Here is a 14285-nt window from a genome sequence, read left to right as displayed (position 1 = left end):
AAATAATTATTTTTAAAAATTTTATTTATAAATTATCAACTTGATTAATTGAAAATAATAACGAATAATAAAAATTGAAAAGATAACAAATAAAATATATAAGAAATATAGATTTTAACTTAGATCAAGAAATACTATGAAAAAAAAATATAGATCTAAATAAAGGAAAATTCCACAGATTATTTCCTATAAAAGAAAAATATCTTTATTTTGGAACAAAATTAATATTAAATAATAAATACTTAATATTAAATTAAATATTAAATAAAATGATAATTAATTAAAATATAAAATATAAATAATAATTAATTAAATGATAATTTATTAGAATAATTTTAAACATATTATTTAAATAAAATTATTTAAAATAAAATAGTTAATCGGTAAAAATAAAAAATAAAATAACAAAAATTTTATTTGAATAACAATTGAATAAGATAATTATTTAATGTTCAAACTTAATTTTAACTTCTTATTTTATTCGTAAATTAAGAATTTTCGTAAACTAAAGAGTATCTTAATCATGCTTAGCTTTTAATATAAGTAAATAGTAATAGTAAACATAGTAAATCTTTACTTTTAAAACAAAAATCAATATTGATATGAATTTAAAATTTTGAGAAATGAAAAATTATTATTGAAATTATTGAAAAGTTTATATTTTATAAAATCTAAAATATTTAGAAAATAAAAATTTAAAATACAATAATACGAACTGGAAAAAAGAAAAATGTTTTCTATTAAAATTTTTTTTTTAGAAAACTGAATGTGAAAATTTTAAGAATATACATAAAATTAAATAGAACTTCTAAAATTTTCCATTAATGTGATTGATAAATAATGTAATATAAAAGAGCATGCAAAGAAATATATATAGCTTTCTAATAATTGAGATATATACTTGTCAAATTTATCGATGTCAATTAACCAGTTTAGACAGGAAAAGTATGTTAAATATTGATATAAGTGTATGTGACAGACATTTTTTAAATTACACTCTAATAAAGTATATTGATTTTGACGTTTATAGTAAATTTCTTATAAATTTATTTTATTAATTTGATAAAATAATTATATTATATTATAATGAATTAATAAATAGCTACTTATACACTACTATTTTTATTCAATAATAATAAAATTCAATAATATAATTTTACTTTTTTAATAATATTTTTAATATACTTATTTATTTTTTAAATGTTGACTTTTTGGAAATATTAATATAATTTTAAACAGTAACATGAATTCTTTCTTTTAATGATATTACATAATTAAAGAAATTAAATAAATAACATATTATATAATTCAAATACACTAATTTTAAAGATATCAGATTGAAAGTTTTATAATATTCAGCGGTTTAAAAATTATCATGAAGTTTCATTCTTATAAAGTCGAAAAGCTTTTTCAAAAAAAAAAGCTTGCAAAGATATGATATGATTAAACAGAGAAATTGCGCGATGATTAATTGCTTTTCACTTATATAAACCTGTTTTCGTTAAAATTAAGAAACGAGCAGAACTTTCATTCAGCCTGATAACGACAAGAACTCTAACTAAAATATATTTAAATTACTCTGAAATTGTGTCACCTCCGATTTTATTAAGCCAAAAGAAAAGAAAGAAAAAGAAAATAAAAATGAAGAGAAAATAAATTCAGAATATTTTAATTTATTAAAAAATAAGGAATTTATTTGAATTAATGCTTCTACAAATGAATAATCTATTAATTTTTTTAAATAATATAAATTTATATATAAAATGCAAGCTAATATTTTATTAATATTATATATTATTAACTAATATTTTTGTATGAATACTTTAAATTAGATATGAATTAGATTTCTTAGTTTTAGATCATTTTTTTTCATAATTTATATAATTTGAGTTAAATTCGAGCTAAGTTTATTTTTATTTTAATTTCCATTTTAAAAATATCAAGAATTCTGATGCGTAAAAACATTTATAAGTATTTGCACATTATTTAATTACAATTATAGTATTCTAGAATTATTTGTATTGGGAAAATTAAAAAAAAATGTATTATATACAAATTTATACAAATTTTATAAATTTTTAGAAAAAAATATTATATAAACAAAAGAACAATTTGTTATGATAAGAAGAGAAATATAAAATAGCAAAATTAGAATAGATATAAGAATAGATAATAAGTATTTATATTTTGTTAATTATAATTATAGCAATAAAGTAAAATTTACAAATTTTATATTATTTAAACATAATAAAAAGCAAAATTTAAGCTACAAAAAATATTTATTTAAGTTATTAAAATAAAAGAGATCAATAATAATAGATAAATTATAAAAATCTAAATAATACATAATATCTACATAATATCTAAATAATGCAAAATAATAAATATAAATTAATATATATTAATATAAAGTAAATATAATAAAATATAATAATAAAAAATTAATAATAGTAATTTTATTATTTTTCTTAATTAATTCTTAATTAAGAACAAATAAAAAAAAATTATCAAAAAATTTAATAAAGTTTAATAAAAAATAATATATAATTGTATTGTATTATATAACTAATTATAATAAAATATATATTATAATTATAACTAATTATAATTATAATATATATTTTTCGATTATTTTTCAATAATTGTACAATATTTTAATTGTAATTAATTAATTAAAAGATTAATTAATTATCATGAATAATAATAAATTATTGTAATATATAATGTTCAACTTTCACTTAGAAAAAAATCATATCATTATCTGCGATCAGCTTATAATTTTAATTGCTTCAATACTTATCTTTTTAAAAATATTTCACACGTTTAACTCTTGTTTTCCTTTCAGCCGTGGTAGTACGCTATTTGACGAGGCGATACATTGGCGAATACAGCTCAACCAGTGGTAAGTCGTTTTTTTTTCTGTTTTTTTTATACTTTTTATTTCTTTCATAACTGTCTATACCATTCTTGCTACGTGTTACTTGAAAAACTTTTTCTCTTATTACTTTCATTTTGGCCATAGTTTTCAATATTTGCCATCATAGTACAAGTATAAACGAATTTAATAATTTGTTCGATAAACTTTTTACTCTTTCTACGATCGATCGATTATTTTATTACATTAAGCCACTTTGTATTTTTAAGTGCTATATTTCATAGTCGAACAAAGATTTCATTTTTATCTTAGTAATACAAAATTATATTTTAATAGAATAGAATAGATTATTTCTTTCTTAATGAAAAAATGGTTGAAGATTTAAATATTAATTGATTAAATTTTATGTTAGAATAATTATTTATAAAAAAATCCTAATTTTGTTAAATTTTGAATATATTATAGAGGGAAATATCTGATTTTAAATTATACTTATACATTCTATCTACAAATATCGGTAGATACTCAAAATATATCAAATATATATTAATTGTAAATTTCGGTAATTGTAATTTCGATCATTATTATTTTAATTGTTTAACGATTATTTTATATATTATTTTTGGATTTCATGACTTCTTTGGATAATCCCAGATCAGATTTGTCAGATGATAGCCAATATATTATTTTCTTTACTATTAAAAATAATTCAATTTCCTTATAACGAATTTCCACATGACTATAATAGACTATAACTACTAGATAGACCAGTTTTTAGATCAAAGCTAAATATTACATTATGTTACGTGACGTAATTTTGTTTAATCTAGCAATAGTAATGGAAATAATGTGACATCATATATTGTTTTCATACAGAAATTCGAAATATCAAAGGAAAATTGAACCGCATTTAATAATAGAGGAAATACGATTCATGTCTAATAATTTTGTTCTTTACAGATTAAGAATGTAATATTAATTCATCGATTATGTATTTTGGATATCGATATGTATTTATAAATAATAGATAGTATATTTACAATTAAATATGCAATGGTTTCATATTGACACATTATGAATGTATAACAAGTAGAGAACATATATAATAATATATCAATATATAATAATAAAAGATTTTTATTAATATTTCGAAAATCAATATTCGCAACTAAAATTTTATATTTAATCTTTTTCTCATGCTCTTAAAATTTTAATTTAATAATAGTGGTTGGATCATATTTTTTTTTTAACAATTTTTAATACTATAGTTTTAAATATATGTGACATGTAATGAGTTATTTTAAAACTATTAATTGAGAAATATTAAATTATTCTAAACTCATTATCATAATTAATTTTATAAAGAAAACATATATTTTTAAATTATTTTTAATATTTGATACAAAAAAAAATTTAATATTTTTTAATTTTTAAAATTGCTTAATTGATTTAATTAAAAATTCTTAATATGCTTAAAAAATTTTTGAATATTATTGATTATTTATTATTGAATTTTAAATTCAATAATAAATAATCAATTACTACAGTTATCTGTAATAGATTTGTACAATGAATTATCTTTGACTTCTTAGAACTTCTTATATCTTCAAGTTATTTTGATTCATAATATTCAATGGATCGTTTTTCATTCAATAGATAACAATCAAAAATATATATTTTAAAACAATTTAAATAATTTTCAAATCATATATGAAAAGAAAAACAGACTATACATGAGAAAAAAAACATTATATTTATATTAATTTTTGATATATTGAAACAAAATTTCAGAAAAATATTTTTATACAATTTTATTCAATGATAATTAATTAAAAACGATTTATCGTAAAAAGTTTGTGGATTTATAAATTCTTTTTTTATTTAATTAACTTAATTTTAAGAAATTACAAATTAAACAAAATTAAAAAAATATTGTTATATCATTAATTATTGTTATTATCATTAACTATAAGGCTTATAATGTATTATCTTCCAAGAATTCTCGAGGAATTACAAGAGAATATACGTTGAATTATAATAATATGATTAAAAGAGATTACATATAATTTCTTTTCACGGCTCTGAGGACGATCATTGGCCGACCGCGAGTACAAATTGAACGATCGTGAAAACGGGCCCTGAGAGCATGCAATAACTTCTTCCCCGTAAAGTATCGAATTCTCGGAATGCGGATCATCGTATAAACGTGATTATCTAGACTCCTTTTACTGCGAGTTCCAGTTCCTCTTTAAGCTATGCATACCAAGAGTCGTGGCGAGCAACGACAAGATTTTCAACAAGATTTGCCTTCTCGCATTTTTACTCTCGTATTTCTCTTCGTTTTTGCTTGGTTTGTTCTTCTTTAGTATATCTCTAGGATGAATTTTATGAGTATGCGAAAGGTGAAGGTTATAAGTTAATAGAATGTGAATTTTACAATTTTAATATTTTGGAATAATTATAATATTATAATATTATTTGTAGTAAAATAAAAATATTAAGTTTTGTTACTGTTTTTTTTTAAGATAAATGATAATAAAAGTGAATTTCGATTATAAAATATATATAAGTATATTATAGAAGTATATTAAGTATATTATATTATAGAATATATATAAATATATAAAATATGTATTATATAGTATTTACTTTAGAGTATTTACCTTATTAGAATGAATTATAATATATCATAAATATATCAAAAAAACTTTATTAATTTTGTTTTTGAAGATAAATGACATATGTGTATATATATTCAATGAATAGATTCTAATTATAAGATATGACATCATAATGATAATAGAATTAATATTTCCAGGATTTATTGGTACTAAAGATCTTTGTAAGTTAATTATGAAATATTTAATTATTTAATTATGAAATTATGAAATTATAAATATTAATATTATGAAATATTTTTTACAATTTGTTTTTTTTATATTTTATAATAAATTATAATAAATTAAAAATATCGAAAAATTTTTATTTTCTTTGAAGATGAATGATTTTCAATAAAATGAATTTTCGTCATATATATAAATGTTATATGATATTATAATGTTAACAAAAAACTAATAATATTTTCAGACTAAAAAATATAAAATATCTGTAAAATCAAATGAAATGTGTTTTAATTCTTTGATAAATATTACTGAATGCATTGATGGATTCCGTATATAAAGTTCGATTATAGGATTAATGATTATTTTATAATGATAGTTACAGAAAAATAATTTCATTGCAATTATATATATAATGTAAAATATATATAAATTAGTCAATAAGAAATTTATAAAAAAAGATAAAAAAAAATATGAAAATATATTGATATGAATCGTTTATAAATTTATGAATCTTTTTTATGAAAATTGAGAATCTCAAACATATAATTACAAATTGAAATAATTATTCATAATTAGATACTTTACGAAATTATATGTATATTGTTAAAAAATATTCTCAAGAGATTAAATTTTCTAGCAGAAAATTAAAAGAATATTGATTGTAGCCTTCGATATCTTCAATAAGATTCTATATCAAATTTAAATTTTAAACAACTTCAAAGAAATAAAAAAAAAAATTATAAGAAAATTTTAAAATATTAAAATGTTTTCTAATTTAATCTTTTTACTTCTTCATAAAAAAATTTAATTTAAAAAAAGATATTAGATTAAGTATTGTTTTAAAATAATATTTAGATAATTTAAAAATTTAAATTTAAAAAATACTATATATATTAAATGAAATATTCAAACTAAATTATCTTGCATAATAAACACAAAATCAAAATTTTTCACTTATCATCTTTCAAATAATACTTAAGAAATTTATAACAAACCGCTCATAGGCAAGAACATTATCCGCATCGCGCATTATTTCAGCGCGAATCTCGCCAATGCGATAAAGAATTTAATTTCTCCATGACGGCGCGCTGCCTGTGTCATTCACATTTCGAGACAGCACAATGGTCCATTTAATAGATCGCTTTTGTTAATCGCGCTACTAGAGGCGTGCCGCCATTATGGTACCGCGAAAACAACGCGTATGGGACCAGTGCTTTGTGAGAACTTGTATTGCGCTTATTATCAAGCGTTTGTACATATTGAACGACCTATAATTGATCTTTGAGCACAATACGATTTTAATTAAAGATATTTTTAAAAATAATCGATCACTAGTACAATTTACGATACAGTAAATTGAAGAAAAATATATTTTGAATATTCAAGCATGTTATAAATTTGTTATCTAATTAAAATAAATATTTTTTATAGTATGAATATTTCAATAAACTGAAATAAAATAAATATAATATAAATAAAATTGGTAAAAAACTTTAATGCAGAAAAATGAAATAAATAGAGGAATAAAAAAACTTATTCATTAATAAAAAATAATTTTTAATATTTAGAACTATTTAAAATATATTTATTAAAAAAAAAATGTTAAATCAAATGACTTTTTTTTTTAAAAAAAGATTGCCATTAGTAGTTTTTTATTTTGGATTTATAAAGATAAAACGAATCATATAAAAAGATAAACGATAATGACATTTTTTAAAAATTTTCTATTATTGATCATTTATTTGAGAATATGCAGAAAAAGACATTATTTAAAATATATTTAAATTTGTTTCAATATCGTATTATTTATTTTATTTTCTAAATTTATTAATATATTATTGCATATTTTTATGTAATATATATTTTATGTTAAATAAGACATAACTCTTTATTATAAAAAATCTGTTTATTATATACTTATATTTATATACAAGATATATTTACATATATATCTCGTTAGATATATAATCATTTATATGAAATATGCAATATACATATAATTAAAAATATAAATATAAAAAATACATATTTGCAGAAAATAATCTTATTGTTGTTATGTATTTGCAAAAATATATAAAAATTCGCAATTTAGCAATAATATATAGCATATATATAGCATATAAAAAAAATATATTTTTTATAATAATTAATACTATATAATAATTAATTTTACAATAATAATAATAATAATAATTAAAATAAATATATCTAATTATATAAAGTATGATTTCGAAATTCGTTATTTAATAGTTGTATTATTTAATGATCAACAAAATCAGAAGCAGACCATGAGAATGGAGAAAAGGAAAATTGCTACGAGGCTTCGTAATCTCTTAAGATCCAGTTGTGTCCACGTTCGAATTCATATTACCCGCCAATGACCGATGCATACTGTCGCGCGTATAGGCCATGATTTATAATCTCTGGAGAGAGAGAGAGGGGAAAGGGAGGGAGGGGAGAGAGAGAGAGAGGGGGGGGAAGGGAGGGAGAGAGAGAGAGAGAGAGAGAGAGAGAGAGAGAGAGAGAGAGAGAGAGAGAGAGATAAACTCAGGTCTCTGACTTAGTCTCTCAGTTTTCACTTGGCTAAATAATAGAGATCGCTCGATTTCACCTTCTTGCTTTCTGACGAATGTATTACGTTAAGTCTTGCCTACCTGTTCCGCTGGCACAATCAATTTATGATTCTCCTACCGCTCGGCAGATCTTGTACTCAGAAGAAGTCTCTTGTACTGCTTTTCAGGGAAGTTGTTTAAACTAATTTTCTCGATTCTTGTGACCGCTTTTGACTCACCATTTTCTGTTTGTGTTTTCGATTCTTAACCATTCTGAGAGTGTTGTTAATAATGATGTCTGGTTTTGTTTTAATTGAATTTTATTAGATTTATTTCCATTTATTTGTGGATTTCGCAGGAAGGATTTTTTTATCGTTTCAAATTAGAAAAATTCTGAAATTTTGTTTGTATAGATCAATGATTCGGATTTGTCTGTGCATAGAGATTAAGATCTTAAGAGTTTTGTTATAATATATAATATATTTATATACATAATATATATTTTATAATATAATATATATTTTATAATGTATATATAATATATAATATTATATAAAATATATTTTTTACATAAATTATTGAATTGGATTTTAAGCACGAAAAAATGAAACTATTTATGATAGACTTTATTTTCGATTAAATAAAAGAAATTACTTAAAATTGTACAGTGAATTTATATTAATTTAATAAATTTTTTTATATTTGTGAATTATTATATTTAAATTTTTCTCAATAATTTTTTGCATTATTATTATTATTTAAGAATGAATATTATAATTCTTTATAATAATGTTTAATTATTGCCAATATTATATTATAAATATAATATTCATTTATTATTTATTATTATAATATTCATCATTATTTATCATCATTTATTTATTATTTATTAATATTATCTATTTATTTTAAAATATACTTAATCTTCCCTTAATTTATTTATCTAAACTTTTTTGTTCCAATAATTCAAATTTTTTTTAATAATGATGTTATGTATCGTATGAATATACGAGAAATTGAAGTTTATTATTAATTTAACAAAGTTTATTAATATTGAACTTTTTAATTAATTAATAATTAATCGATATAGAATTTTGAATTTTTCATTTTGTTATATTTATATATATAATTGATAATAATTTATGTAAGATTTTAAAATTTGCTATCTTTATTTTTGCATTGTTGATTATTAATATTTTTTCTTCCATTTTTAGTATTTTTGATATTTTTTTAAGCCTTTCTTAATTCTTTTTTTATGTTTTTCATTTGGAAAATTGAATAATAATTATTTTAGAATTTTTCATTTTTTAAGTTTTCTTTTTTTACTATTCGATGCATGCTATCGAGAAAATATTATTTTTTTTTAATATTTTTGTAAAATAAATATTATATTGATAGAAAAATTATTTATGGTAAAAATGATCCAAATTGCAAATATTAATTTTTTAACCTCTATTATTTATCTCTTATCCTCTTTTTTTCATTATCTTCCGTTTACTTATTCTAGTTAGTCTGTTTAATTTCCTTTTACAAATTGTTTCTTCCTCTTATACAATGTTTTTCTAATATCAATAAAATAGTATAAAAATTAAAGAATTCTCTATAATAAGTCTCTAATTAGAAGTCAAATTATATTTCCATTAATTCATTTTCACATATTAATAGTCACTCTTTTAAAAGCAATAACCTCGTCATAGATCATTTATTTTTGTAATACTTCTAATAGTTACGGTTATTACTCGAAGTAGCTTCAATTTAAAAAATTCTATACTGTTTTATGAATATTGAAATTAATCTAAATAACTAACCAGATAAACATATTAATTGATCATTTCAGAACTAATTTTTGAAAAAAATATTGTTAAAAGATCATATTTTTATTATTAATTTAATGTCCTTCAGTATATATTATTAATAAATAATAATATATTTCTAAATTTTAAAATTTTTCTTCTTTCTCAAATTTATTTTATAATTTTTATTATTATTTATTGTAATAATTATATAATTTATTGTAATAATATAATATATGTATTATAATCTCTTTATTATAATGCATAATTTTAATATAATGATATTGTGATATATATTTTGTTAAACAATAATACAGAGTATTTTGAAAACTTTTAAATTGTTTTTTGTAACATTTTTATTTTCTATTATTCTATTTTTATATATTAAAATTTTATTGATTTTATTTTAGAGTAGTACTACAATAAATAAGTAAAGAACAATAAGAGGTGAATTTGAAAATATACTATCATATATTAGATATACTATCTAATGATAAATATTATCATTAGACTTATCTCTAGAGTGCGAATATTTATATATATTTATATTATATATATGTATAAATATATACATAAATAAATTATACATTTATATAAAATTCAAAATGTATCTATAGAATGTAATTTATAGAATACTAATATAAAGAAAATGAATGATACAAAATAAATGATGAATGAAAAGATACAAAATTCAATATAGTTCGCATTATGATATTTGAATAATATTTTAATAAAATATTTATTAAGTGCTATTTTTTAATTATATTCATGAAAATTTAATTTTGCATAAAAATTCGTAGATTTATAACACAAATAAAAAGAATTTTGAAACATAAAATGAAAATTTTTAAACATAAATTTATAAATGTAACTGTAAATTAATATTACAATTCTTTATTTTATTACTTTTGCATTTTATTAAAAATGAAATTAAAAAAATTATTTTATTTTATTAAATATCTATCTTTTTAAGGTAAAGTTTGATAAAAAAATTTTAAATACAAATATTTTATTTTTTTTTTTCATAGAATAAAAAAATGAGTCGTTCTTGAGATAATTTAGATTGCAAGATTTTAAATGAACAATATATGAAACAAAAAATAGAGCTAGAACATTGAGAAATTGAAAGGATTCCTTTGATTTATAAAATTTTTCTAAATTATTCCAATTTCTCATTGCAAACTTGAATTATATGAATTCTAATTTTTCTCTATTTTCTAATTTTTCTAATCTTCTAATTTTTCTCTTTCTTTCTTCCAACAAACAAAAAGAAATTTAAATATGAGTCGTAATCATAAATAAATAAATAAAGTTCAGTTTTTTTTATATATCTCAGGCATTGAGAAAAACTATCGCGATGATAGGACATACTTGTCCAGATTTTTCTGGACAGCGGATATCCATAATGTCTCTCTTTCATACATGCACGGCAATTATTATAGCAAAGTAACCTGCATGAATTATAGGAGAGATCTACATTCTCTATCCGGTCCTCTCCATAGATTCTTTATTTCATATCGAAAGTTTAAATCTCCGCCCTCTATTTCTAAACGCATATCTTGTTTTCCTTCTTCCTGCGCATATTTCTGTAATCAATGGTAAAATATACCGTCGAAAAAAATTGATTTGATATCATGATTAAACGTCAATCTCTTTAGAATTGAATTTATAACAAATCGTGTGACAAATATATTTTAAATACATACATATATATATAGAAATGAATGAATAAAGAATCATCTATTATTAGGTATATTATTTCAAATAAAATTAGATATATTTAATAAAGATAATATATAATAATATGATATGTAACAATGGTATATATAATAAAATTATAGAATATATCATTTTATTGCAATTATTTGAATATTAATTGATTTTTTTTCGGTTGATTTTCTTTTTCCCTTCGTCTTCCAAAATTCATATTCAAATTTGAAATAAAGGATAATGCCAGTTTATATATATATATATTTATAAATAAATTATAGATTTTTTAAAAGAATTTTATTTTAAATTAATTAATAAAAAATTTATAAAAAATAAATAATACAATAAAATTTAATGTTTGAAAAATACAAATAAAAATATAGATTTGTGAAAATTATACAAATTGAAATATAATTTTAATTTAAAACAATTCTTAATAAATTTCTAACGCAGTTCTTAAATTTCGTGGAACATCTAACATTTTAATATTTCAAATATAACATCTTCTAAACGATTCTAAAATTTTTCCTTGAAATTCTTGAATTAGAAATTAAATCTTGAATTAGAAGTACTTTTATTATATCTTTCCTCCATATTTGCTTTTGCTTTTTATTCTTTGCCTCTTTCGCTAGAATCATTAAAAATAGTGTTACGAAGAAAACTGTCAAATGGATCATTCCTCTTTCCAAGGAGAAAATCTTTTCAACTATTTCGTGCAAATTTTGGTAGTATTTTGTTCGAATACGTGGGCGGTAAATGTTATTCGTGTATAACAATGTTTGGAAGGAAGAGTTCATTCCATATCGTTTCTGTTGGGGAAACACTGTGTTCTGGTGAATGGAGAGTACGTGCTTCAAGGAGGATATGCTGGGCCTTGGATTTGTTTTCATTCGTTTTTCTTTTCGCGCACGGGTGGTAGAAAATCGAGAAATGTTTATGTTGACGGTGAATAATTTATGGAATAGTAATAAAGATCATGTTCTCTCTGCCGATGATTTAAGAGCAACGAACGTGTAGTTATGCAACGTGGTTATCTAACTTATAGAGTTCGAGCAATGATTTTTTTATGCAGTATATAGTATTATCACGTGAAATATAATTAATATAGTATTTCTAAGCAATAGATATGTTTCTTAATGTATTTTTTAGATAAGATTTTATTTTATAATATATTTATGTTTTAATATATTTTATTAATATATTTAAAATATATATTTAATATATTCATGAGATATCTTTGGAATGTTAATTTTAATAAAAATTGTAATAAATACAAAAATTGTATACAAAAATACTAATAATAACAAAGAGAAATAAAATGAAATAATTGTATTTCTATCATACTATCGTATCTAATGCAAATTTAAATTATTTATAATTTAATAAATAAGCCTCGATATGTTTATATAGCAATTTTTGTGTTTGTTTTTGTAGAATCCAAAATATGCATCATATACACACACACACATATTATAGAAAGATTATTTTCAAATAAAAACAAACGTTATCTTTTTCATTGTTACTTAAAGATAAGTTTTTGATAAGATAAAATATATATAATGTTTTATTTTTAAAAATATGAATCACAAATAAAAATATAAGTAAGAATTAATTAGTGAATAATAGCAAAGTGTTAAAAACATTATCACAATATATAAATTAAATATATATAAATATTTAATATATATTGAATTATAATGAATTTTTAATATTTTTTCAATTTCCATTAATAAATACAATAGTTTGTAAATTTTATCACATAATTATCTTAAGTTTCATTTATTATATTGTTATCTATATAATTTATTGAAATAAATAAATGCTGAATTTTGTATATTATTTAAATTTATATTATTATAATATAATTTTACATATTTTATTTTATTACACATTATATTTGATAATTGATGATTAAATATATTATTCTTAACAAATGAAAAAAGAATTTTTTTAAATATAAAAATAAAAAATATTCTATTATTACTAAAAAAATTATATTTATAAGATACTTTTCAACATAATTAAAATATTTTTATCTACTTTATGTATATTCTATTATAGCATACAAAAAATAAAATAATTCCTAATTGTTAAAATTCCTTCTAAAATATAATACTATTTTAATTCTTATCTTTTAAGTAAGAATAATCCATAAAATTTTACTATTTTTTTTTTAAATTTCATTTAAAACTTTCACTAAAAACCTTCACTAGATATCCTATGCTCTTTTCATAAATCCTCATCAGAAAAAGTAAATACGAAACTATCTTTCTTTACTATCGATTACTATCGATCGAAACGTTCAATTTTACGAATTTTTAATCATGAAGAAAATCTCTGAGCAAAATTCTTAGACAATTGAGATATAACAACCTCTCGTATTTAATTAACCATATCGTCTGATTTCTCTTCTCGTTTTATATACTTATATCTATCTTCAACAATACGAAACGTTGCAGAGGGAGTTTCGTTTTCTCGAAACAATGTTATAATCGTCAGGTTCTTTGTCGTT

General features: G+C 19.5%; 1 protein-coding gene across 2 annotated transcripts in view; it reads left to right on the top strand.

Moving 5' to 3' along the window:
- LOC102653951 (ras-related and estrogen-regulated growth inhibitor-like) overlaps window positions 1-14285 on the top strand; it is a 140162-nt gene that overhangs the window by 20590 nt on the left and 105287 nt on the right. For both annotated transcript variants that reach the window (XR_003306152.1, XM_026445473.1), the window contains exon 2: window positions 2846-2902. Coding sequence is in view for 1 of the 2 variants with exons in the window: in XM_026445473.1 (XP_026301258.1) it covers window positions 2846-2902 (57 nt within the window). In the remaining variant the exon portion in view is untranslated. The remainder of the gene's footprint in view (window positions 1-2845; window positions 2903-14285) is intronic.

The sequence above is a fragment of the Apis mellifera genome, linkage group LG15, assembly GCF_003254395.2.
Source record: "Apis mellifera strain DH4 linkage group LG15, Amel_HAv3.1, whole genome shotgun sequence".
Taxonomy (NCBI): Eukaryota; Metazoa; Arthropoda; class Insecta; order Hymenoptera; family Apidae; genus Apis; species Apis mellifera.
Note: the sequence above shows the minus strand (reverse complement) of the source record. Positions and strands in the feature narration are given on the sequence as shown.